The sequence below is a fragment of the Hippocampus comes genome, unplaced genomic scaffold (assembly GCF_001891065.2).
Source record: "Hippocampus comes isolate QL1 unplaced genomic scaffold, H_comes_QL1_v1.1 scaffold166, whole genome shotgun sequence".
NCBI classification, from domain to species: domain Eukaryota; kingdom Metazoa; phylum Chordata; class Actinopteri; order Syngnathiformes; family Syngnathidae; genus Hippocampus; species Hippocampus comes.
Window position 1 is genome coordinate 605559 of NW_017805452.1, and position 22633 is coordinate 628191.

General features: G+C 43.6%; 1 protein-coding gene across 25 annotated transcripts in view; it reads right to left on the reverse strand.

The window, feature by feature from the left end:
* The window catches only part of clasp2 (cytoplasmic linker associated protein 2), a 41857-nt gene that overhangs the window by 16616 nt on the left and 2608 nt on the right, over positions 1–22633 (reverse strand). For 11 of the 25 annotated variants that reach the window (XM_019874134.1, XM_019874131.1, XM_019874129.1 and 8 more), the window contains exons 2-22: positions 20630–20708; positions 19850–19953; positions 18946–19037; positions 16659–16734; positions 15959–16056; positions 14070–14140; positions 6876–7007; positions 6159–6232; positions 5979–6071; positions 5751–5896; positions 5535–5670; positions 5379–5449; positions 5229–5288; positions 4939–5016; positions 4682–4849; positions 3995–4035; positions 3652–3822; positions 2563–2586; positions 1515–1616; positions 1338–1364; positions 84–110 (exon numbers count right to left, since the gene is read on the reverse strand). In XM_019874134.1, coding sequence (XP_019729693.1) covers positions 84–110; positions 1338–1364; positions 1515–1616; positions 2563–2586; positions 3652–3822; positions 3995–4035; positions 4682–4849; positions 4939–5016; positions 5229–5288; positions 5379–5449; positions 5535–5670; positions 5751–5896; positions 5979–6071; positions 6159–6232; positions 6876–7007; positions 14070–14140; positions 15959–16056; positions 16659–16734; positions 18946–19037; positions 19850–19953; positions 20630–20708 — 1870 coding nt within the window. Of the gene's footprint in view, positions 1–83; positions 111–1328; positions 1365–1514; positions 1617–2562; positions 2587–3651; positions 3823–3994; positions 4036–4681; positions 4850–4938; positions 5017–5228; positions 5289–5378; positions 5450–5534; positions 5671–5750; positions 5897–5978; positions 6072–6158; positions 6233–6875; positions 7008–8330; positions 8503–14069; positions 14141–14352; positions 14536–15958; positions 16057–16658; positions 16735–18945; positions 19038–19849; positions 19954–20629; positions 20709–22633 lie in introns of those variants that run through there. The other 14 variants (XM_019874121.1, XM_019874141.1, XM_019874132.1 and 11 more) reach the window with 11 other exon arrangements.

Sequence of the window (22633 nt, forward strand, 5' to 3'; positions counted from 1 at the left end):
AAAAAAAAAAAAAAAAAAAAAACGGGAAGGAACCAAATAAAGTAAAAAAAAAAAGAACACGAAGGAGGCATTAAGACTCTTACCACCGGCAGGGTTAGGAGACTGAGATCCTGAGCCATCGATTTGGGGGGTGGGGGGGGAGGAACAGCAGATTAAACTAAGGTGGATGATGGGAAGATCGGAACACAAGAAGAGAAAGCGCCGCGATGGAATGGATGAATTGAATTCAAATGAACTCCACAAAATAACGGAGCTGGGCACAACTGGGGTGCATGTCGGGACATGAAAGCACACCATGAGAAAACATCCAAATTTAAAAAAAAAAAAAAAAAAAAAACGCACTCTTGTCAATGCATGATTAGATGTCACTTTAGTTTGTCCGTTCGGCTGGCTGGCTATTGTTGCTGTAAAAATGTTGCTTGGCGTGTCTGGAATCATGTGATTTCCCCGGCAAAGCCCGGCGATGAAACATTGCATGCAAAGAAAAACAAACACACACGCACAAACACACACAAGTACAAAGTGGAACCTCTAAAGTGGAATGCTCCAAAATATGGGTGAAAAATACATTTCAAAAGATGAGAAAAATGTTGAAAGTTTGAGTGTCGCCAAAAATAAATAAATAACTACAAGTTTTTGCAAAGGAGCAGCCTAAGTAAGACTACAGCGTACATGGAACTTACCGGAATCTGGTCAGGAGTTATTTTTAACACTTGTGTCAACTTTTTACACATCCATCCATCCATCCATCCGTTATTTGAGCCGCTTATCCTTAGGAGGGCGCGCTGGAGCCTATCCCAGCTGTCTTTGGGCAGAAGGCAGGGTACACCCCAAACTGGTTGCCAGCCAATTACAGGCCACAAAAAAAACAAAACAAAACCATTCATACTCACAGTCACGTCTAAGGACAATTTAGGGTCTACTGTTAACCTACCGTGCATCTTTTTTGGAATGTGGGAGGAAACCGGAGTATTTGGGAAAACTACAACGCGGGCACCGGGAGAACATGTAAACTCCACACAGAAAGGCCAGAGCCCGGATTCGAACCCTGGACCTGAGGTGGACGTCCTAACTACCGAATGTATATTTTACATTCACAAAAACCGTAGATGAACATTCACCCCATATTTAGAAATTGATATTAACAAGTCAAATGATTACGATTTCTATTTTTTTTTTCCCTCGGGGGTTTCATAGTATTGGTTTACAAAAAACAAAACAAAACAAAAAAAAAAAACACCTGAATGAGAGCTTAGCGTGTGACCACCATTCCCACTGTGGAAGACAGTAACACACGCACACATTTTGACAAACAGTATCTGACTCACACAGAATACCTGGTGTGCAATCGGATTCGTCGGAACCTGAAGGCACAAAAACATGGCCACTGCCGTGAAGCCAACAGATATCGAAACCCTGCAAACACACACACACACACACACACACACACACACACACACACACACGCACACATGCACACGCACAAAAGTTGTTCCTTGAGAGAGGTAACATACGTTGCGACTGGGAGACCATCTTGGTGCGGCTGCGTCCCCTCGAGTCCACCTGGCTGGACACGCTGCTGGCGGGCGTCAAGGGCTGCTTGGTGCGCACGCGTCCTGGAAGGAGGCAACACGTTTGGGAACACACTCCAGCAAACATGGCGAGATTACGGTGAGCATTAGCTTTAGCGTGTGGCGCCACAAAAAAGGCGCACTGGAGAGCTAAAGGTCAGATAGCTAATGGTGGTTAAAGCCGCGGCGAAGCGCACGAGCCCTCTTTCACACCGTCTGCGAGAAAGGAATGCCAGAAAGTTGGAACAGGGGTTGTGAAGCTCAACACCTGACATTCACTTCTGTTGCGTTGAAAGCAATTGTTGCTGTCCGGATGCAGCAAATTTCGTGTAAGCAGTAGCTCCTTTCACATTGCCCGCAGGAGAAGCCATTTTGTCGCCTTTTTCCGCATTGCGTTATTTAAGCGGCACCAACACAGACCAAGCGGACTAAGTTGAAATGGAAATTTTTCGCCTTTTGGGGGAGAAGCATCAGAGGTGTAATGTTGCCAACACTGGATTTTTTTTTTGCCTTGTTTCTCTATAAAAGGCCACACGTGGACCTTTTTTTTTTTTTTTTTGGTACCATGTTCTATGTAAAAGGCCTACATACATTGATTAACTAGACTTTGTATGAAAGGCGCTGCTAGATTTCTTTGACTGTGGTCTGTGTAAAAGGTACAAGTGGAATTTTTTGAGATTTTTCAAAAGCTGCCCATGTGAAGCCATTTCTCTAAACACAAAGTGCCAGCAAACAATGTTTTCCCTCCCTTACTGTTGTCTGACCTGGATCCTGAGGACAGACGCACAAGGAGTAAATACTAACACACTGAATGCTAGACGGATTAACTTTAGAGGCAACTTGAATGAAAGGGCGAATCGAATGCAGCGTTCAAGTCAAGCTATGAATGAGGCCGCGAGTGTGATTAATTAGACAGCAGGGGGGGCTGTGTGCTCACGCAAAGGAAGATCGAGTGGGTGAGGGGAAGAAGAGGAGGGAGCGATGATCTTACCATCCGTTTTATCAGAGGTATCATCTGTACAGGAGCAAGGGAGGAGGAGGATGGGAAAGAAACAATCAAGGAAAGGAGGAAGAATTGGAAGAAAAGAAATGAACGCAAGGATCAAAATGAAAGCAAATAAAGTCCAAAAAAAAGAGAGAAGAGAAAGGAGAAGTGTGTGTTAGTAACTTGAGCAGAGATAGTGAACTAGACGTTCAAACATGCACTGAAACGCATTGGCTGTGTTCTGAATCGTTCTCTAACCACTATGCACTGCCCGATAGTGAGGTCATATCTGCGACGGCTGAGTTCAGGTTCTCCCTTATAGTGCCCAAAGTATATCCCATAATGCATCTTGAAAAGAAGAGAACCATGGGGGGACCCCAGAAATGGACGAGTCCTCTGTTTGTATTTTTTTTTGTTTTTTAATATTACAGAAGGTCCGCCAGCTGATGTTGATGTGCTATCTTAATGTTTAAAAAAATTATATATATTTCCAGAATAAAAAAATAAATAAAGTCTGTTAATTAAAAACGTTAAAACCCTTTAACTAAATACAGTAGTTAACATATTTTTAATAATGATAATTTAAGATGAAGGCAAAAAATGTTTCCCCACTAAATACAATGGTTATTAAAAACAAAAATGTTAACTTATTTTTTAAAAAATCCATCTGAAAAAATGTAGTTATTAAAAATAAAAATTTAACAACTAGCACTGAAAAAAGTGGAATACATTTTTTTTTTTTAAAGTTCACTGAAAAAAGTGGTTAACTTAATTTTACACTCGTCTGAAAGCTGAGATTTTTTAATATTTTATAAATGTTAACTGCCAGTAATACTGGCTTGGCAGCGACACGAGTCGACACTTGGTCTCAAAGTAAGAGTGGATTTTTAAATCCAGTTTCCAATCCGCATATAGCAATTAGGGAGTAGGAATGTGCAAATGATTCCAAACACAGCCATTGATGCGGCATGCAAAGCGCCAGTGTCAGGAAATTGGGAATGATGGTGGGGGTAAGAGAAAACTCAAATCAAAGTGTCCATGTGTCCTCCGGCTGCTCTCTGATTGGCCGCCGCCATGACTGACAGCCGCCCTTACCCAGTGAGGCGTAGGAGCCGGGGGGCAGGCGGCCGGGCCCTTTTGGCATCGGCGCCACATGCCGGTGTTTGGCCACGGCGGCGGCGTTCACGTCCACGTCGCTGCGGGAGCGCTGCAGGGAGGCCGCCGACAACGACGCCGCCGCCCCACTGCCTTTTGAACCCGCAGGGACTGACGAGGTGCCAGGGGATGGGGAGGAGTGGAACGAAGGTCATGGCGAAAAACACATGCAGGAATCACAGTACAAAAATAAACAGATGGGATGTAAACAAACGTGATGATGAAAGGGATGTGTACGTGTGTGTGTGTGTGTGTGTGTGTGTGTGTGTGTGTGTGTACTCACCTCGCCCCGGTGCTGCCGACCACTTTGAAGACAGGGGCCGACTGCGCAAGCAAGAAAATATCAACTTGAAGCAATAGTTTCAAATTAGAGCACGTCTACAGATGTGAGTAATCTTGTAGCCTTTTTTTATAGTATAGTACTTTCAGAATTTTTTGAAAGAATACTTTTGTTTTTGTATTTGTATTTATGTAATTTTTTCCAAATTCATTTTTTGTATGATTTTACATTTGTTCATTTTGTGTTTTCATTCTAACATTCTGTATGATAGTAAAATTATAAAATATATTTTTGTATATTTCATCTCATGCATTTTTTCCTAATTTACCTTTTTCCTAATATATTTGTATTTTAGGTCTATTTTGTGTTTTCGTAATGTTTATATTTCTGATCCATTCATTTTTAGTGTAGTAAAAAAAAAAAAAAACTTTCCATCTAATGCATTTTTCCTCCTTGACTTTTATATTACAGCGTAACTCTTAAGAATATTTTTCCCTAGATCATATTTTTAATGGTTCATTTCGATTTTTTCCCAATATATTTTTGTTCAGATATTTTTAAGCATTTTTTATTAGTTATTTTATTCCAATTGTTTTGTATTATTTCTAATATCTTTGCATTTTTTCAGTATATGTACATTTTTTTCCCCCATCTGCTGTGTCATCTTATAGTATATATCCGGTGTATTACTTGAGGCTTTCCTGGGAGGACGAGGACGAGCGGTCGCTCTGAGGCAACGAGGCCACGCTGCCCGAGCTCTTCAAGCACGACTGCAGGGTGCGCTGGTACGACGACTCCAGAGAGTTATAGAGCGCGTCCGCCTCCCCTGGGAAGTGGTTCCTCAGGCCCCAGTAAGCCCTGAAGGAAAGAGGTAGAGAGATGAGACGGTGAGGGGGGGAAAAGGGCTCGAGTTTCCTCAAATGAAAACATTTCAGGGCACAGCTTACTTGCGGGCTTCAACTCGCGCCTCCGAGTCGGCGTCTCGAATTCCCTTTTTGATGCTTTCCACTAAAACTGATGTGTGCCTGTGACAGAAGTGCGTGTGTAAATTGAATAAAATGCACTGAAACAATTATGGTCAAAAGATTAGAAATGAAGGGGGAGAAAAAGTATTTGACAAGGAAAAAAAAACGCAACTTTAGAAAAGAATCCCCAAATATTACGATGAGGAAAAGAACAAAAAAAAAGGGGATAAAAAGGTTAGACGAAGAATGCGCCATATGGAGTCCATGCTCACCTCTCTAGAGAATGTGTCTGCCATTCTTGCAGCAGGAGGTCCAAGAAGTCATAACAGCGCCTGAAGAACGCAATTTTAAATTTTTATTTTATTTTATGATGACTAAGGGATTGTTGTTCGCTTTAAGAATCCATATTGACGTTGTCTCACCTTCTAACAGCCACAGACTTGGACGTGCAGTTACTGGTGATCAAAGGGATCAGTCGAGGAACGTGCGTGTGCTGAAAGAAACAAACAAAGATCACTCAGACCATTTTTGAAATGTGTTTGATGTTATTCCATTTCGTGCATGTCTATATTGTGTACCTTTATGATGATGCGAATGGCCGACACGCCAGACGTGGCCATGACTTTGGCACAGTTGGGGATGAGGTTGAAGAGGACGGGGACGATGGCTTCGGCGCCGTGGTCGAATTTGTTGCCCAGCACGGAAGAAAGATGCCTAGACGTAAAGATGCCATATTAGCACGATACTGTAGCATAAATGAGGTTGAACATACAGCATACATGCGTGACACCTACGCCACGGTGATGCAGGCCTCTCTGACCACTTGGGATCGCAGGTCCTTAGCGGAGAGCTTGAAGGCTCCGTCCAGGAGGCGAAGGTGCTGGTAGAAGCAATCGTAGGAGGTGGCGCCGGCCACCAGCAGGGAGCGGATCTTCTTCATCTGACGACATAAAAATAAAACCGTCAAAAACTAACGTCACATGAAGGTCACAGGACCAGGAGGGAGCGGGAGATTTACTTACGGCGTTGGCCCGCTGGTCCCAGTCATGCTTGTCATCGGAGCAGATCTCCCGAATCTTGTTGAGATTGTCCTCCAGATCTCTGCTGGAGTAGATCTGAAAGAAGAAACTTTGTTTGCATGTTTTATAGAGAACCCGAGCGATGGACTAAGAATAGCCTCTTTTAAAAAGACGTCGATCTACCTGTACAGTCGGGACATCTGTGAAGGCTTTCACAAAGTCGTCCTCGTCCACGGCCCCGGCGCTTTCCTTGGACCCTGCAATGTCCCAGTGTGCGAGCATGTCAGCATTTCGGTTAACGCTCAATAGAAATAACTCCTAGCAAACCATGGCTTGGCAACTGTTAGCATGTTAACATTTGATCACTTCTCATTTGAATTAGTCCCCACACATGGGGACAGGTATAAAATCTTGATCAAACTAGGCTTATTGTTTTGGTTAATCATATTGTTATCAAGCTATATGTTGGCATACTAGCTGTTAGTATGTTAGCAATTGGCCTTACTAACCATTATTGGTGCTCTTGCTACTCAGGTTGCTACAGGTACTGTATCTTGTTAGCATACCAACTGTTAGCATAACTCCCATTAATCCTCATGATTTTTAATTTTTTTTTATTTTTATCTTTTTACCAAACTATGAGAAAAAGATGTAAAGTCAATGGTCCCCGTATTTGTGTAAATATCAGGTCCAAAACGGAGCACAGTGAAATGAACTGCACTGGGAAACTGATACGAGTAACACCACTTGCTTGGAATATATACACTGAATGCTCAAAAGTATCGTGCGCCAGAAGGAGAAGCTCTCAAAAGGAAGAAAGCTGTGCTTAAGTGTTTCCAAGGCAATGCTATGGACGGTTATCATAAAAGCATCGTATTTTTTAAGGAACAGCGTGCTAACCTAGCTTTGCGGTGGCACTGGCTCGCCGGCCTGCCGCTGACTCGGCAGTCTTCTTGGGGACTTTGGGGACTTTGAAACCTGAGGATGATGAGCGGTTGCCATCCACACTGTCGTCGTCGTCGAAACTTCGATCTGCGGAGAGCGGGGAAAGCGGTTAGTTCCGTCATTAGCGCAGATACATTGGCGCATCAGTGTGTTAAGTAGGCGTTTATCCGCCTGTACCGTTCACACAATACAAATGAGAGAGGCTTGGTCTCTTGTTACTGCCGCTGAAGCCAAGCGTACGTACAGTGGTGTCAGTGTGTGCATCATGCGTGACTTGGCCACCGGGGGCAGTATAATACCGTCACGAAGACTCAAGAAAGATTTTCGCAAATACTGTAAGGGACTCAGTAAACTGCCAGTCTATGGCGTTTTTTTTTTTTTTTTGTGGGGGGTGTTAGAATTAAGCCAGCAGAAGGCTAAGCTGTAATGTTGTTTTTCAATACACAAAGTGTAATTCCTTTGGCTTTGTTACGTTTGCAGGAGAGCTTCAACCGGCAGTGGCATTAAGTAGCTTGAAGCCTCTTTTTAAGAAATTGTTCACCATCTGCCAATCTGTTGCTTGCTCTTCTGAAGCCAGTTGAGCAGAGTTCACTGCCCATACAGCGCATGGATCTAGAATTTTTTGCTTTCAAGGCAAAGCAACAAAATCATCCACACGGCTCATAAATCGGGTCCAGCCATAAGGCAGCACAGCATCAAATATATATTTTTTAAATGCAAACAAATACAGAATAATCTGAAAAAATATATATAATAGTGGTTAGCACGTCGACTTCACAGTGCAGAGGTTCAATTCCAGCTCCGGACTCCTGTGTGGAGTTTGCGTGTTCTCCCCCGTGCTTGTGTGGGTTTTCTCCGGGTCCTCCGGTTTCCTCCCACATTCCAAAAACATGCATGGCAGTCTGATTGAACACTCCAAATTGTCCCTAGGTGTGAGTGTGAGCGCGAATGGTTGTTCGTTTCTGTGTGCCCTGCAATTGGCTGGCAACCGGTTCAGGGTGTCCCCCGCCTACTGCCCGAAGACAGCTGGGATAGGCTCCAGCACACCCCGCGATCCTAGTGAGGATAAAACGGTTCGGAAAATGAATGAATATATAATAGGCAGGAAAGTCACAACTCACTCAATCACTCCCAGAGTCTGATGACATCTTTGCAAGGCACTACTAAATGAATCCTCAAGACCGATGGGTCCGTTTCAAGAGCAACACAATTGCAACGATAACTCCGACAATGACAGATGTGACACGTTACAAGACAAAATGGTGGAGACGGAGAACAACGACCGCGCCAAAGACCCCGAGCCGACACCTTTGCTCATTTATCAGCTGACGTGCACATGAAAACAACACGGGCACGAAAGAGGTTCCAACAATTGTGCAAAAGACGCCCAAGGTCTGCCTCCACACTCACAGTCACAGATGCGCTGACAGATCAGTCGCCTCATTCTGCAGGCGGGCGTGCAAGGCGGCGGGGCGGGCGCCCCCCCTCTTCTGCTGGACCCTTGTCTCACAAAAAACGCCGGGGAAATGATGACATGGGCCCCCAAAAAGAAAAGCCCTACGCCCCTGCGAGTGCCGGCATTTTCTTTCACTCCTCTTCCCCGAGCTCTCCCGGTCCCCTCCCTTTGCGCTCGGCCAGGATTTGGACAGCCAATCGGATGAGAGGTGACATCATCCCGTTGCAGCCAGTGCGGAGGCAGCACACACGAACGCACGCAGGGAATTTTAACAGGCTTTCTGACTGTGAGTCTCTGGTTAAGCTAAAGTCATGAGCATTGACGGCACACAACAGGAAAAGTCGAGACGCAAAATTTTCGGGACCTTTGTTCAATGACAAATAACACGGAGCGACAGAGCGATAAAAAAAAATCACTGTCACAAGTTTGGGGGTTTTTTTAGCATAATTTTTGCACATTAGCAAGACATCATTGTGTTGCTGATACGATTGTTTGATCACAACCAGTGTAGTTGTTATTTTGGGTACATTTTGTGCTGTCTTGCATACGTGAAAATTCATTCTCGATTTTCTCATGTGAAGAGCGGTTTTTACTCAGGATCACAATTGTAAATTTACACGAGTTTCAGGGGGGCTTACATGCCTGAGAATTCCTTGTCCATTTGTTAGGTGTAAAAAAAAAAAATAAAAAAATAAAAAAATTCACATTCGAAAATTATAAAGGGTCGCTAATATTTTTTTTTAATTACGATCACTGCATTTTCTCATTTTAAATAAATGTGTTGTCTTGCTTGACTTAAATCATGAAAACTTTCTTATGTGCAAAATAAATGCACATTCGAAATGCAAGTTGTTTTGCATGAGTGAAAACTCATTTTCAATTTGTAGCATCCAAAAAAAAAAAAAAGCACATTTAGAAATACTATCATAAAAGTAGGCGCCAATTCTTTTTTTCCCCCCAATTACTATCACTGATGCAATTACGTAATTTTCAAAGGATCATGCCTCAGCAGGTCTCGAATCAAACCCTCGCAGAGTGTCCTTGCTTCTGTACAAAGGACAAAAAAAAAAGGACAGGAAATGAGGGGGTGGCAAGGATGAGCACAGACCAGGCAACAAGCGCCGCACACACAGTTGCTGTGGCGACATGCAGACCAGCTTCTCACCATTAGAGCAAAATGAAAGGCGTCCATTCGACATCGATACTTGTCTTTGTTTCATTGTTGTACGCACTGACTGTATAACTTCCTTCTCTTCCATTATTAGAGAAACAGACACAACGTGCGCAATATAACCAAGAGCGGCGTTGTCATAGTAACGGCGGACTGACATTTCAGGAGAGAAGCGGGGCGGGAGGCGTGTGGGGGGGGGATTAGGAATGAAACGACAATCAGTTTGGTACCAGTGCACCTTATGCAGCAAAGTGGGGGAAACAACGAGGTGTGTTCTAAGTTTTCCGTCAAGTTTCGGTTGACACTGTAATACTTAACGTCAAACAAAGACAATTAAATGAAGCACACAGCTTTGCCTGAAGTCCGCTTAGCTTCAGGCTAACAAACAATGCAAAGGCCATGGACAGGCTAACAAAGAGCATCAATGCTGTTCTAACCCTTGAAGCAAAAGGTCCTCGAAGTCAAACGGCGTGGCAACAAACGCAGACAAAGAGAGCAATACTCGCATGTATTCTTTATCCTCTGAAAAAAAATAACTAATATTACTGCAGCTATCTGAGTCAGTTGTAAAACTCTTCTGAGTGCCTCACTGTGTTATACTGTCCCCTTGTGGCTAAGGCGCGCACACCAAAACGAGCAGCACTATGTCCATTGAACTGAAGTTAAATTTAAAAAAAAACGGGGCGGGGGGGGGGGGGGGCAAAAACGGTGTCATTCATTACATTTTTTTAAAATTATGTCATGACTGTATACATTTAAAGACCAATTTGAGGGAGTTCTATTTCCCTTTTGAAAAAAAAAACATGACAAAAAAAATCTAAGTGGGTTGTTTTGAGAACGGAACAGCTGAATGAAAATGTCATTATGTCACACAATCTTGAGAAATCAAGAGTAGTTCAGAGTCTTTTTGAAGTAACCTAGTTTGAAAGAACACACCGAAACTGCTCATAAGCAGTTGGGACCAGATGGGACGCTTTGTTTTGAAAAGACAAAAACAGCAGGGAAGGCAGCAGTCTACTCGCTCACAAACTCTCATCAAAACATGGAAAAAAAAAAAAAAACAAGCCTGGATTCAGACACGCAGACCGACAGGTATAACTTGAGATCTCCAGTGAGGGCGACGGGGAGTAAAGCATGAAACGCAGAGCACAGATTTCCCCTGGCAACCCGCCGAGCCTCAGAAAACGGGGTCACGCTTTCCTTTCTCGGAGCTGCCGAGGCACTGGAGCAGAATGAGATTGTCTGCAAATGTGCGGATGCGAAATAAGTGTGTGTGTGTGTGTGTGTGTGTGTGGGGGGGGGGGGGGTCAGTCATTGTCAACACCAAAAGTATGCAAGCGATGAAAGCTGCTACTTGTGGTCAGTTTGTCTTTGGCTTGTACGCTGCTTCTTTGGCCTGACAGCCACAATTTCAGACAGGACGAAGCGGGATTGTGACTCCCCCCCACGTAACAATCGAGCCACCGAGACACAGAGTGGGCTAACTCCATTTTTGTTGTCCTTGCGGAGAGCAATTTATAGTTTAATGGCAACAGCAAAATGCGGAGGCTTCATATCTTGGAAATTTCGATGGCAATGATTACTCCTTTTGGAGATGTGCTTTTACAGAAATGATGGTTGTCCTCCGTTTTATTTTCCGTTTTAACATCTGTTAAATCTATCAACTTCGTGTTTGGCAAATCATGAACTTGGAATTTTATGGCTGCCACATCGATCAATATTTTATGAAATATCAATATGCAGGAAAGATGACGGACAACATTCACATACACCAAGATGCAGATGCACCGGCACCCAATCACTATTTGATTTCAGGGTCCTCTATCAGTGATTGAACCTCCCTTTCTGGGACGTTTTTGCAGACTGCTCGGAAAAGGGAGATGGCCCTGTGTTGCACTGACGAATAGAAAAGTGCTGAATGCACCCCCTAAATGTGGCAGTCAAAATGGAAACGTTGTCATTCAATTTTGAACAAACGGCATCAATTAGTATCCGATACTCGGAGGCATTAAAGTTGCCGAATTTATACACAGTTATCCTGCAAAATGGCCGCGCCAGACACAAACAAACAGCGGCAACGCAAGCCGTCAACAGATTATTCAGCCCGAACATTAAATAACCCCTATCTGGCGTGACGTACAAGATTTGAAGGCACACTTTCAAATGTTTGCGTCGTCAGCCAGAAAAATTCTGTTGTCGGGTAAACAAACAACCGAAATGACAGCATCACCGTTTATTTCAGTTCGTGATTTAATGAGCAAACCGCTTTGTCTTTAAAACTGAAGCCAGCAAAACAAGGCTTTGCCGCAATCGGATAATTAGATCAACGGAACAGGACTGGCCCGTTTCAAACTCTCCAGCTCTCCCTCTTAAAACATGCGCCCTGCCGCCGCTGCTTTTGGTCTGATACCCCCGTAGAGGCGGAAAAATTTCTAGGATGACATCAGCCAACTTCACAGAAGAAGGGGAAAGTGAATCAAGTGTGTGACGACGTCGCCAGCGACAACGTAGCCAGATGGGGATAAAACCACACACTTACGGCCGCCATCTTTCCCAAAAGCCATGCCTGGAGCTTGCTAAAATCTCGCGGCGTCCTTCGTACTCTTCCCTTCCTTCCCTTCAGTCTGCGTATCCGTCATGATGAATGGGGGCGAGGAGGCGACAGGCAGGAGAGGCGGCGACCCGACGACTGACTAACTGACGAGATCTCGGTCAGCGTCTTGTCCTTAATCCTCCTCTCCTTCCAGTTCTCCCCGCAACAGCTGCCTCAAAGCCATGAAGAGGTGCATTACGGCGTTCTCTCTTTAGGTTTAAATGGTCCAACGCCATATTTTGCATCACCTCCAACTACATGTTTGAGTGGATGTTCTTTTAACTCATTCAGTACCAGCCAATTCTCGACCAAGTCTGAAAAGACGTTTAAAAACGTCTTTGGGAGTGAATGAGTTAAGAGCAAAAACGAGCCACATGATGATTCCAACAAACTTTGTATTTGATAACGAGTGGTCAAATGTCGCCGCCGTGCTCTGCTCACACGCAAAAATTAAAACTCCCACATTTTCGGAACGGAATGTTGTCCATCTGTATAGAGTATGTGGTTTAAATGTATTAGTCAGGGGACAAAATCTAGAGGGCGGCTTCTCTTGAGAGAAGGAATCCCGGAAGTGGACAAAATGACACCAAAATGGCACACTTCTTGTGTGTTTTCAGGGTATGTCTCGTTAAGGCTATTTTTGTGGGTGGACTTATTGATAGACATGCCTACCAAATCTCACGTTGCCACGGTAACCTGCCGACCCGGGCTGGATTTTCAGACTACTTTGTCTTTGAAGGCCCACTGCAAATTGCCCATATGACCACTTCAGGTCAAAATGGCAGACCTCCCTGTGTCTTGGTTGGGAAAGGCTTCTTGAGACTTTTTATATGGGTCTACTCATATCATACGTGGCTACCAAATTTCGTTTTGACAAGTTACTTGGGTACTTGGAACTTCCAGACTTGTTTTGCTATATTCTAATGATCCTAACACGTGCGCTCGTTTATACTCGAGCCAAAGCGCAGCCATGCAGCTGCCTGAGTTAAAAGTAAACACGCTCTGCCTGTCTGCTTGATTCTTCCCCCCCACCAACCCAGCGCGGTTGACACGGGAGACGGCATCTTCAAAAACAGAGGCTGCGAGTAAACAAGTCATCGGGTGTGATATACGGCGATGCGGCAGCCGAAAGACACGCCAGTGTGTCCGGGTAATAGTAAGACTAACATCAACCTCATACAAGCGGGTTATATTTAGTATAGACGACGAATAAATTTGACAGAATTATGTTTGAACTAGACAGAAGAAGTCTTTTTTTTTTATCCTTGTGTTTGTGGGACTGTCCAACAAAAAGTCACATTTTTGTGAGTTCTGTATTTTGAGGGGATATACACGAAAAGTAATAAAATAGTTGTAGTTCTTTGACTTTCGGCTTTATTTGCACAAAACATTTTTTTACATCTTGGATCAAAATCTCAAAATAATTTTTAAAACGTTTGAAAGAAAAACCAAAATACTATGATTCTTTTTCTAAACTACACGCATTTTTTTTGGGTGGGGGGGGGATAAATAATAATAATTGAAAACTCACAACAAGAGCTTGTTTTTTGGACAGCAACATTAATCCGCACAGAGCGTGTCCATTTGTGACAATTTATACAAACCGAGTGGTAAAACACCTCCACTTTTATCAAAGCTGTAGTCGTCATAATAGTGCATACATTTTTGTCCCATACGGCGTGACAACATCAATTCTATTTATACTCGGATGAAGAAAAGGTCATGCACTGTCCACTGTACAGCTCCACACACGCACACACACACATTAATCCTTTTGGGTCCGATTACATGGCAACCAAGAGACACAATCACAAGAGCACATGATCAAGCCGCGCACACGCACGCATGCGGCAAGAGCAAAATCGTCTTGACATGACTCAACAAGATGGTGGGCGTCATCCAGCAAAATAAATAAGACGAGACACTGACCGTGACTGGGGCTGAGAGCCATGTTGCCTGAATTCAGAGCCTCATCAAAGCGAGCGAATATGGTCTGCAACCTGCAGGGGGAAGAAAAGAAACTTCAAACAATCACGACGACGGGATCGATTTGCTATTCCAGCTTCTATTGACGTTTGGCACCGCACGTGAGCGTCTCTCCGAGGTGGGTGTGTCGACACAACAACAAGATGGACGTTGCTTCGCCGGTTTGCACATGTATGACAAAAATAGAAGCACAACACGCCCTGGGGGGAACGCGCACTCTGCTCACCGCTTGTAATCTGCCGTGGAAAATCGATTCCCCCTCCTTTCGTTTGCATATTAAACTATCACGCAGAGGATCGGTTCCTAGTTTCCGCGTCGTATTCCCCCCCGGTTGGGCGCCGAGCCGGTGACTCGCTCCGTTCTTCGGCTCTTTGTATCCAACATGGTGCAGTGGCTCTCCAAGGGGAGGGGAGGAGGCAAGGGGAGGGCAACGCGTGCGCTCAACAAAGCACCACCTACTACTGCTCTACATACATTCTGGATGTGTCAATCACATGCTTGGAGTGTGTGTGTGTGGGGGGGGGGGGGGTATTACACAGTCAAGCCAAGGTTTCAGTGTGTGTGTGCTAAGCAGCCAGCAGATCTGCTTACCCTTTACATAATCTTACCCCTCTAGTCCCCCCAACACACACACACACACACACACACACACACACACACACACACACACACACATTTTGGTCAGAGGGGGGAGGGGCTGGAGAGCAAAAAAGACGAGCCATGTTTGTGTCGCCTCACCCCATTTGCCTTCTTCATGTTTTCCTCATCACAAAATCCACATTTCTACGTATGCAATGCAGCCCAAAAGTGACAAGACGGACGAGACCCAAAGTTGATAAAATACTCGGCACACATGGTGCCATTTACGCTTTTATTTTAAGGTCATTTTGGGAGGTGTTGAATGAATGTAAGGCATTAGTACTTTGATTTAAGGATGACCTGACATGAGTTTTTCCATGATGCAAGGCACTGTGCGTTTATAAGAAAAAAAAAAAAAAGCTAGCTAGCTAAGAATAAGCAGTTTGGCAGATGTGAACAATTTTTCAAAAATGAGACTCGAAGTTGTTCATTGCCACTCCCAGGAGACGTTTACTGTCAACCAAATCCCAAAACAGAGAGAAATAAGGCATTCGTACTTTGATTTAAGGATGACCTGACATTAATTTTTCCATGATGCAAGGCACTGTGCGTTTATAAGAAGAAAAAAAAAAGCTAGCTAGCTAAGAATAAGCAGTTTGGCAGATGTGAACAATTTTTCAAAAATGAGACTCGAAGTTGTTCATTGCCACTCCCAGGAGACGTTTACTGTCAACCAAATCCCAAAACAGAGCGAATTTAAGCAAACCACATTAACAAATCTTACGAAAGTCCGCTACCTTATCGCTAACAGACGGTGCAAAAAGCCAACAAAGGGGCAAACGAGACGTGCATCGCGGTGATTCCAAACCATTTAGCAACTTCTATTTGAATGCAAGCGCTAGCAACACATGGGGCGCGACTGATTATTAATGTCTTTTCTGGTAACCATGACTCTCTCGCCTGCTCAACATATTTGTGTTGATAATTCGTTATATTTTAATACGACAATCATTTTGGTCACTGTAATGGCGATGCATCTCATCTCATGAAAGCAGTGCGACTGAAGGACATGACTTTGGCCCTCCTGTCAGCCAGCTCCCCCTTCCCGTTCCTCCAACCCGACCAGCGCCAGTCTGCATTGTGCTCGGGATAAAAAGAGTCTCTGTGAAGGGCAGAGTGGTGCATGGCGTGGCCTGGGACTGACCGGGCGGTTCGTGCTTCTGTGAGTGCGTGCGCGTGTGAACACAACTGACCGTGCGGCAGGCAGTCCCCTCTTCGCCAAGTCGGCTCGTACCCTCTCGCCAACGTGCCGGTAAATATCCACTATTGTTGTGATGGAGGCCTCTCGTACCTGCGCGTCACAATCGATTCAAAGTGGTCAATTTTTTTTTTAACTCTAAAATAAAATAAAGCTACTTTTTAGAAGTGAATAGTAGTGGTCCCCTGCACATGACAATTTCACCCAAATTCAAGAAAATGAACCTGAAGAAAAATAATCTTTTTAAAGCGTGTAAGGCGAGAAACGCAGATGCTGTCAGTTCAGCACTCCCCTGCAATTCTAGGCATTAAGGGCATTAAGTGCATTACCTTAATTTGGATTTATTGTGCAAATCTTTTTTTTTCCTTCCTTTTTCAATCAAGTTTTCATCTTCCACCCTTAACTGCCACCATAAACTGCACTTGTGAAGAAAACACATTAGAATATTCTAAAAACCCTGCAGGGAACCTTTACTCATTTTATTGCACTGCGGTGATTGGACTGCTGGATGCTGTTTAAAGCGGGCAACTGACGGGTGGGTGTTAAGGACGCTGATTGGTCGGGAGAGAATGCGAGTGGATAATCACCGGGTAGAAGACAACAGCACATTTCAGCCTGATAGACTCCCCACCCCAAAGTGTGCATCTCCTGGCTATTGACGCTAAGAATGGCTCCTGCGCTAACGTCGCTCCTACCTGGGGGTTCTGGTCTGCCGTCAGAGTGCAAAGATGAGGAACGATCTTGCTCAGGCTCAACGTCTGGGCGCCGTACCTGCGAGATGCACAATGACGACATTTGAATGAAACATCGTTCAATAAATAAATAAAACATACAACAGCTCACAGAAGATTGATTCCCACCAAGTACATCTCAAAACATGATCAATATATATATATATATTTTTTTTTATATTTTTGTCAGATTTTTGTTTGTCTAAAATGTTGGAGCCTTTCCTCATAGTTGCAAATAATATATCCATCATCTCAGAATATTCGAATTTTTGTGAAGGGTTTTACAATTTATTTTCACAAATATTTGAGTCTTTTTCCTTACATGTGCACATTTGTCATAATCGCTCATATTTGTATTCCTAAGTGATCATTATGATGATACTTATGTCAACTGTATCATTTGTTGAGTAATTTGTATATTTTCCTCTTCCCCTTTTCTCCCCAAACGTGTAGTTTTTCGTGTCATGTTTTTGTATTTTTGCAAATTTTGCTTTAACAATGTTTGTCACGACACTCTTTTGAACCATTTCAAAACCAAAAGCGTGCTCTATAAACCAGTCCAGTGATATGCAGCCCAACTACTGTCGACAGCTCACACGACAACGCGATCGCTGAGCAAAAAGCGCTAGCATTAGCGGCTCCACTCAACTCAGCCGCCATGTTCCATCTGTGCGACAACACAGCTACCGAGAAACATCTGCAAAGTATTTCTCGATGCTAAAAGCTCACATTCGGCGCCAAGAAGGCTGCTCACTCATAAAGAAAAATATCTTTTTGATCCATCCATGACTCGTTTGTGTCTTTCCGACAGGCCAGCGCAAGATGACCGGAGAGCAGCAGCTCGAGTAACGCAAAGTAGCGGATCATGTAGCCGTGCTTAACAACAATGCGAGTGAAAGAGAGTGAGGGGGAAAAAAAAAAAAAAAGTAATAAGTGGTGAGAATATGCTGCCTCAGCGAATTTTGACTTTTCTCAGTTGGAACTAGTGAGAGCCTCTGTGGTCAAAGCCCCTAAAAAAGGAGGAGGGGGTGGTGATGTTATGTTTGGCACTTTAGGACTGAAGATCATGTGAGGACTGCAGTGCTTGTTAAACTGAAGCTTTTGAGGCCGCAATGAACAAAGAGGAGCAAGTTGAAACTTTTGGGCTCTTTCATGTGCGTTTTCAATCAATGACAAAAGCCGGCTTTTGTCATTGAGGGGAGAAAAGAACAAAGCTCAATTGTACATGTAAAATAATTAAAAAAAAAAAAAAAACATTTTAAATTGTACTATTTATCGTGAATCTAATTATGATCGATTATCTCATACAATAAATATTTTTAATACGTCCATCCTTTTTCTTTGTACTGTATTTTCACGAACATAAGCCGCACTTACAAGTCTTAAATTTTCTCCAAAATGGACGGGGCGTCTAATCTATGCACCGAGTTCCAAAATCTGCGAATGTTGCCATGTGACTTCGATGAGCGCTTTGTTCGACTGTCTGATGTTATGCGCATGCGCTGCTTATATCGAGGAAAGGCAGACGTAAACGAGGACAAAATGCGGATGTTATGAGGCATGGGTGTCAAACTCAAGGGCCGGGGGACAGATCTGGCCCGCCAGGTCATTTTATGTGGCCCACAAAAGCAAATCATGTCTGTCGACTTGCTAAAATCTGTACCGAAATGTCAAATTGTCATGTGTAGTAAATAACGTTGAGATTTTGCAATAATTTTGTTCCCCAGTTTACACTCACTCGAATATTAATTGAACAAACTATTAGAACTGACTTGACTGATTTCCAAACTAGCAATCCATCAATTTGTTGTGCACAAGTAATCATTTTTCACTGTGGTTTCACTGTCATAACAGCCCTCCAAGGGAAGACGTAACTCCAAACTGGCCCGTGACGAAAATGAGTTTGACAACCCTGTTATAAGGGTGGGCGTGAAAGAGGACACAAAAAAAAAAAAGTTTCATGATTGTTAAAATGAATTTCTTTTAAAAACGTTGACATTAAATCCAATGACCAACTATGAAATCAGAAAATGAGTTGAAAGTACGTGATGGATAAATAAAGGTTAAAAATATCAACTGTAGTCGACGTTATTTCCGAATGCTCATTTCTAATGTTATTCATCCCGGGGAGCGGCACTACATGAGGCCACTAAACATGACATACTTTCTTGAAATAACTGAACAGAACTGAGAACAAGTACAGCTGATTATTCATCCCAAGAAGTCATTAAAAAAAAAAAAAACTACTTACGCGCTGAGCGTGGCACTGAGGCAAAGGCAGAGTCCCTCTCGGCTGCGGAAGTTCTTGTGTTTGAAGCTGGGCAGCAGTCTTTCCCAAACGTACTGCAGGGACGGCGAGAGCAAATTAGCGGGGGGGGGGGGGGGGGGAATGAGCAAAAGGGAAAAGGTCGCAGTAAGTCGCTGAGAAGATTAAGGGAGCGTCTGCATTGGTGATGATCGGCAGTGAGCGAGTGTGATGGCAAGGCAGATGGCGAGCACATTAAGCCGCTGTGGTGCGACCAGGGGAAGCCAAAGGGGGGCGCTATAGCGCTCTGTGATCATGATACTGCAATGGACCGAGGCTCTTCTACACAAACACATTATTATCCGGTGGAAAAAAGAGAATCACTTTCTTTCTTTTTTTTTTGAAGATCACCAAATATAAGATACATAAAACTGTCTCTGTATTTTACTCATATTTTACTGTGCTTGTTTTGTGCATTTTTAAAATATATTTAGTTGAGTACATCTTTATTTATATAGCGCTTTCACAACAGCAGCAGAGGTAAGAAAACACTTAACAGAAAAAAATGCAGCAAAATTGTAACATTTTTCTCAAATAAGAGAATGAATTGTTATTTTTCTACACTTTTACTTTTTTTTTTTTTTTTTACCACCACATTCTAATTCTCTTTTGCGTTTTGTATGTGTGGCGTTGCTCTAGTGGGCTGCAACTGTCATCCAGGGGATAACTTTGTATTTTAAACTACATTCATCCAGTCACTTTTAATGCAATATATTCTGTTAGTGACTGGACGAAGTGGTCAGAATATGTTGGTGTTGATTTTTTTTTTTTTAAATAATTGACAGTGTCTGCAAATGAGTCAGTTTGAGTGTTTGGCTTTATGTGCTTGCTTGTTGACCGAGAGCTTTACCATGGGCGAGGCTGTCTGCTGCATGCAGTGAAGGATGAGAGCTTGGCTGTTTTCCCGGACCTGGTCCTTGCCATCTCCCAGCCGGTCCACCAGTGCTGGCAGGACTAAACAAACAAGACAAAAAGAATTAAGTGCGCCCTCTAGTGGACATGTTTCAAATGACAGTGATGAGTCAGTAGGCTTGTAGTAAAGGGAGACGTCATCCCCCCTTTTCCTGGCCATGTGCTCGCATAACAATGTGCTGTCATGGCAACAAGGACAAATAATGAGTGGTTTAAAGGTGGGGGATGCTTGTTGTGTTGCATCACAGGCTGCAGCGGGGCTTAAAAGGCATACACTTGACTTGTTTAATCGCTCCTTTTTCCGCCGACGTCAGGAAGCAAGCACAGCAAACGCTTGCCGTTTTCAAAATCAATACAACGCCCTTAGTTGCACTGGATGATGTCATCCGCCCTCTCTCAGGATGCCAAGCCGCTCTTTGGGAGCGGCCGGGGGGGGGATGCACAAATCGAGCCTCAAGAGACGAGCTTTCGAAAAGACTGAAATAAAAACGACGTGGCTGACTGTGCACGTACGTGTGTGAGTGCGAGAGTTGTGACAAGCGCTGAGGTGGCTGCCGCATATGGCAGGGGACACCTTGACAGGCACTGACACACATGCAGTGGCCATAAAAAGTCTGCACGCTTGGTTGCCCCTCTCGTGGGTTCTATGGGACCCTTAGCAAGCTTTCTGTCAACAAAAATGACTTCACTTTGGGTAGACTCAAACTGGCTCGCTCACCTGTGCCCAAGTAACCTCGGAAGCGCTCGCCAAGGCGGTCCACAAAAGCTGCACAGATGTCAATGCCCAACAGCGCCACCTGTTTAAAGAAAAAAAAACAACATTCAAGCCAAATGTTAAATTCACTCCTAGTGAGGCTTGTGTTTTATAAGTAGACCGAAGCCAATAATATATTTTCTCTTTATTTATATCTTTTAAAATAAAAAATAAAATAATTTATCTCAAATTCTTTCATCTTTCGTACATATTTTATGAAGTTTGCATATCGTATTTACAGGCCACTGTATTTTGCGACATACTGTACAATGGATACAATCTAAAATTAAAAAACATAAAAATTATAAATAAGTTTTACTCTCCAAACCCAATTCCAATGAAGTTAAATAAAACCAGAATACAATGATTTGCTAAAAACAAAACTTTGTCAGTTTGAACGTTAAACACATTGTCTTTGTAGTGTCGTTAATTCAATATAGATTGAACATAATTTGCAAATTATTGGAGTGTCTTTTTATTAATGTTTAACACAACAACCCAACTTCATTGGAATTGGGTTTATGTTCATACTTATTTCAAATACACAGTTTGGCAACTGGCTAAATGCTAATTCTGAAACACTTTAATTTTTTTTTTCGTGAAAATAAGCCACATGTGCAGGGAAGGAAAAGAGGTTCAGGGTTTTCAAAGGCCTTTTTGTGGGTTGCTTTCCCATCTGGCGTAGCAACGACGACTTTTTCCCCACCAGCAGAGTTTTTCTGATGGGGATCCCATCCACACACCCGGAATGGAATGCTTGTCTTGGCATCACATGATCCACCTTGACTTTAAAAACTCCAGAGAGTGGAGGGTTGGCTCCAGCTCCCTTGCCTATTTTTGTCAAAAGCCCCATACTGGGTAAGTGGGGTGACCTCCACCGAGGCTCAACGTAGAGGAATCTGGTCGTGTTGACAGACGAAGCCTACAGTCTAAATAATTACACACAGCATCTGTAGTGCTTGGGGAAAAAAAGGGGAGGAATGCTGGAATATTCTGCCTTTGAATCAATGGTCTCCTTTGTGAGGGGGACGTACGTCGGCTTAGTTTGTAATTGGTGAACAGAATTTGGGGGGGGGGGGGGTTAGGAAGGTCCACACACAAAGTCCAGATAGACCACTTTGTGTTTTAATAGTCCAAATGTTTGCCAGCTTGCGTAATCCGATTTCGTCGTGACGTCAAACGGCAACAGCTGCTGGCGAAAACCATAATCATCTCGCTGGCGTGATTAGCTTTATTAGCATGATAGCGGGATTAGCGACCGTGTCATGCAGGCTCGTGTGATCACGGGAACAAAATTCAGACGTCAATACTGCGTAAAGCACCTCGATACGATACCATTTGCATTTAGAGCGAGCAGTTTGAAACTTATTGCACATCTTTATTGTGCTAATATTTTTCCGATGACTGATCTGTACATCGGACCGAATTAAACTCTTGATTCAAGACACAGCCAACCAACATTTGCGTTTGCTTTTTGACTTTTTCATGTTAAGGCATGAATGACGGCGCCATTATTTCTGATGGGGAATTTCTTGGTTCGACGTTTGCACTGAGGCCACCTTGCCAAAAGAAAAATGGATGCACTCCAAATCCAAACATCTGCTCCTATGGGCCGTCACGCCATCATGACAGCCAGAGGTGACAGTCGCCCTTGCCCTTCAAGAAACGTCCAATCCGTGTCTGTGACACTCCGCGTATTTTCATCGCCTCTTCGTTTTCACCCGAGTCTCCTGTTACGATCTGCTCCTCTGGCATTTCCAACAGCTGGAGATGGGAACGACGGATTATATATTCTCAGCAAAAGCTGTACGACACGAGTTTTCCATTGGAACGCATCGCGCTTTGTTGAAAAGAAACTAGTTCTCATTTTCAACTGCGAGGAGTTTTCATTTCCTCAAATGTCTTCTTGTGTTTCTTGACTCGCTGGCAAATGGACAAAAGACTCTAAAGCGGTGTACGCGGTACGAA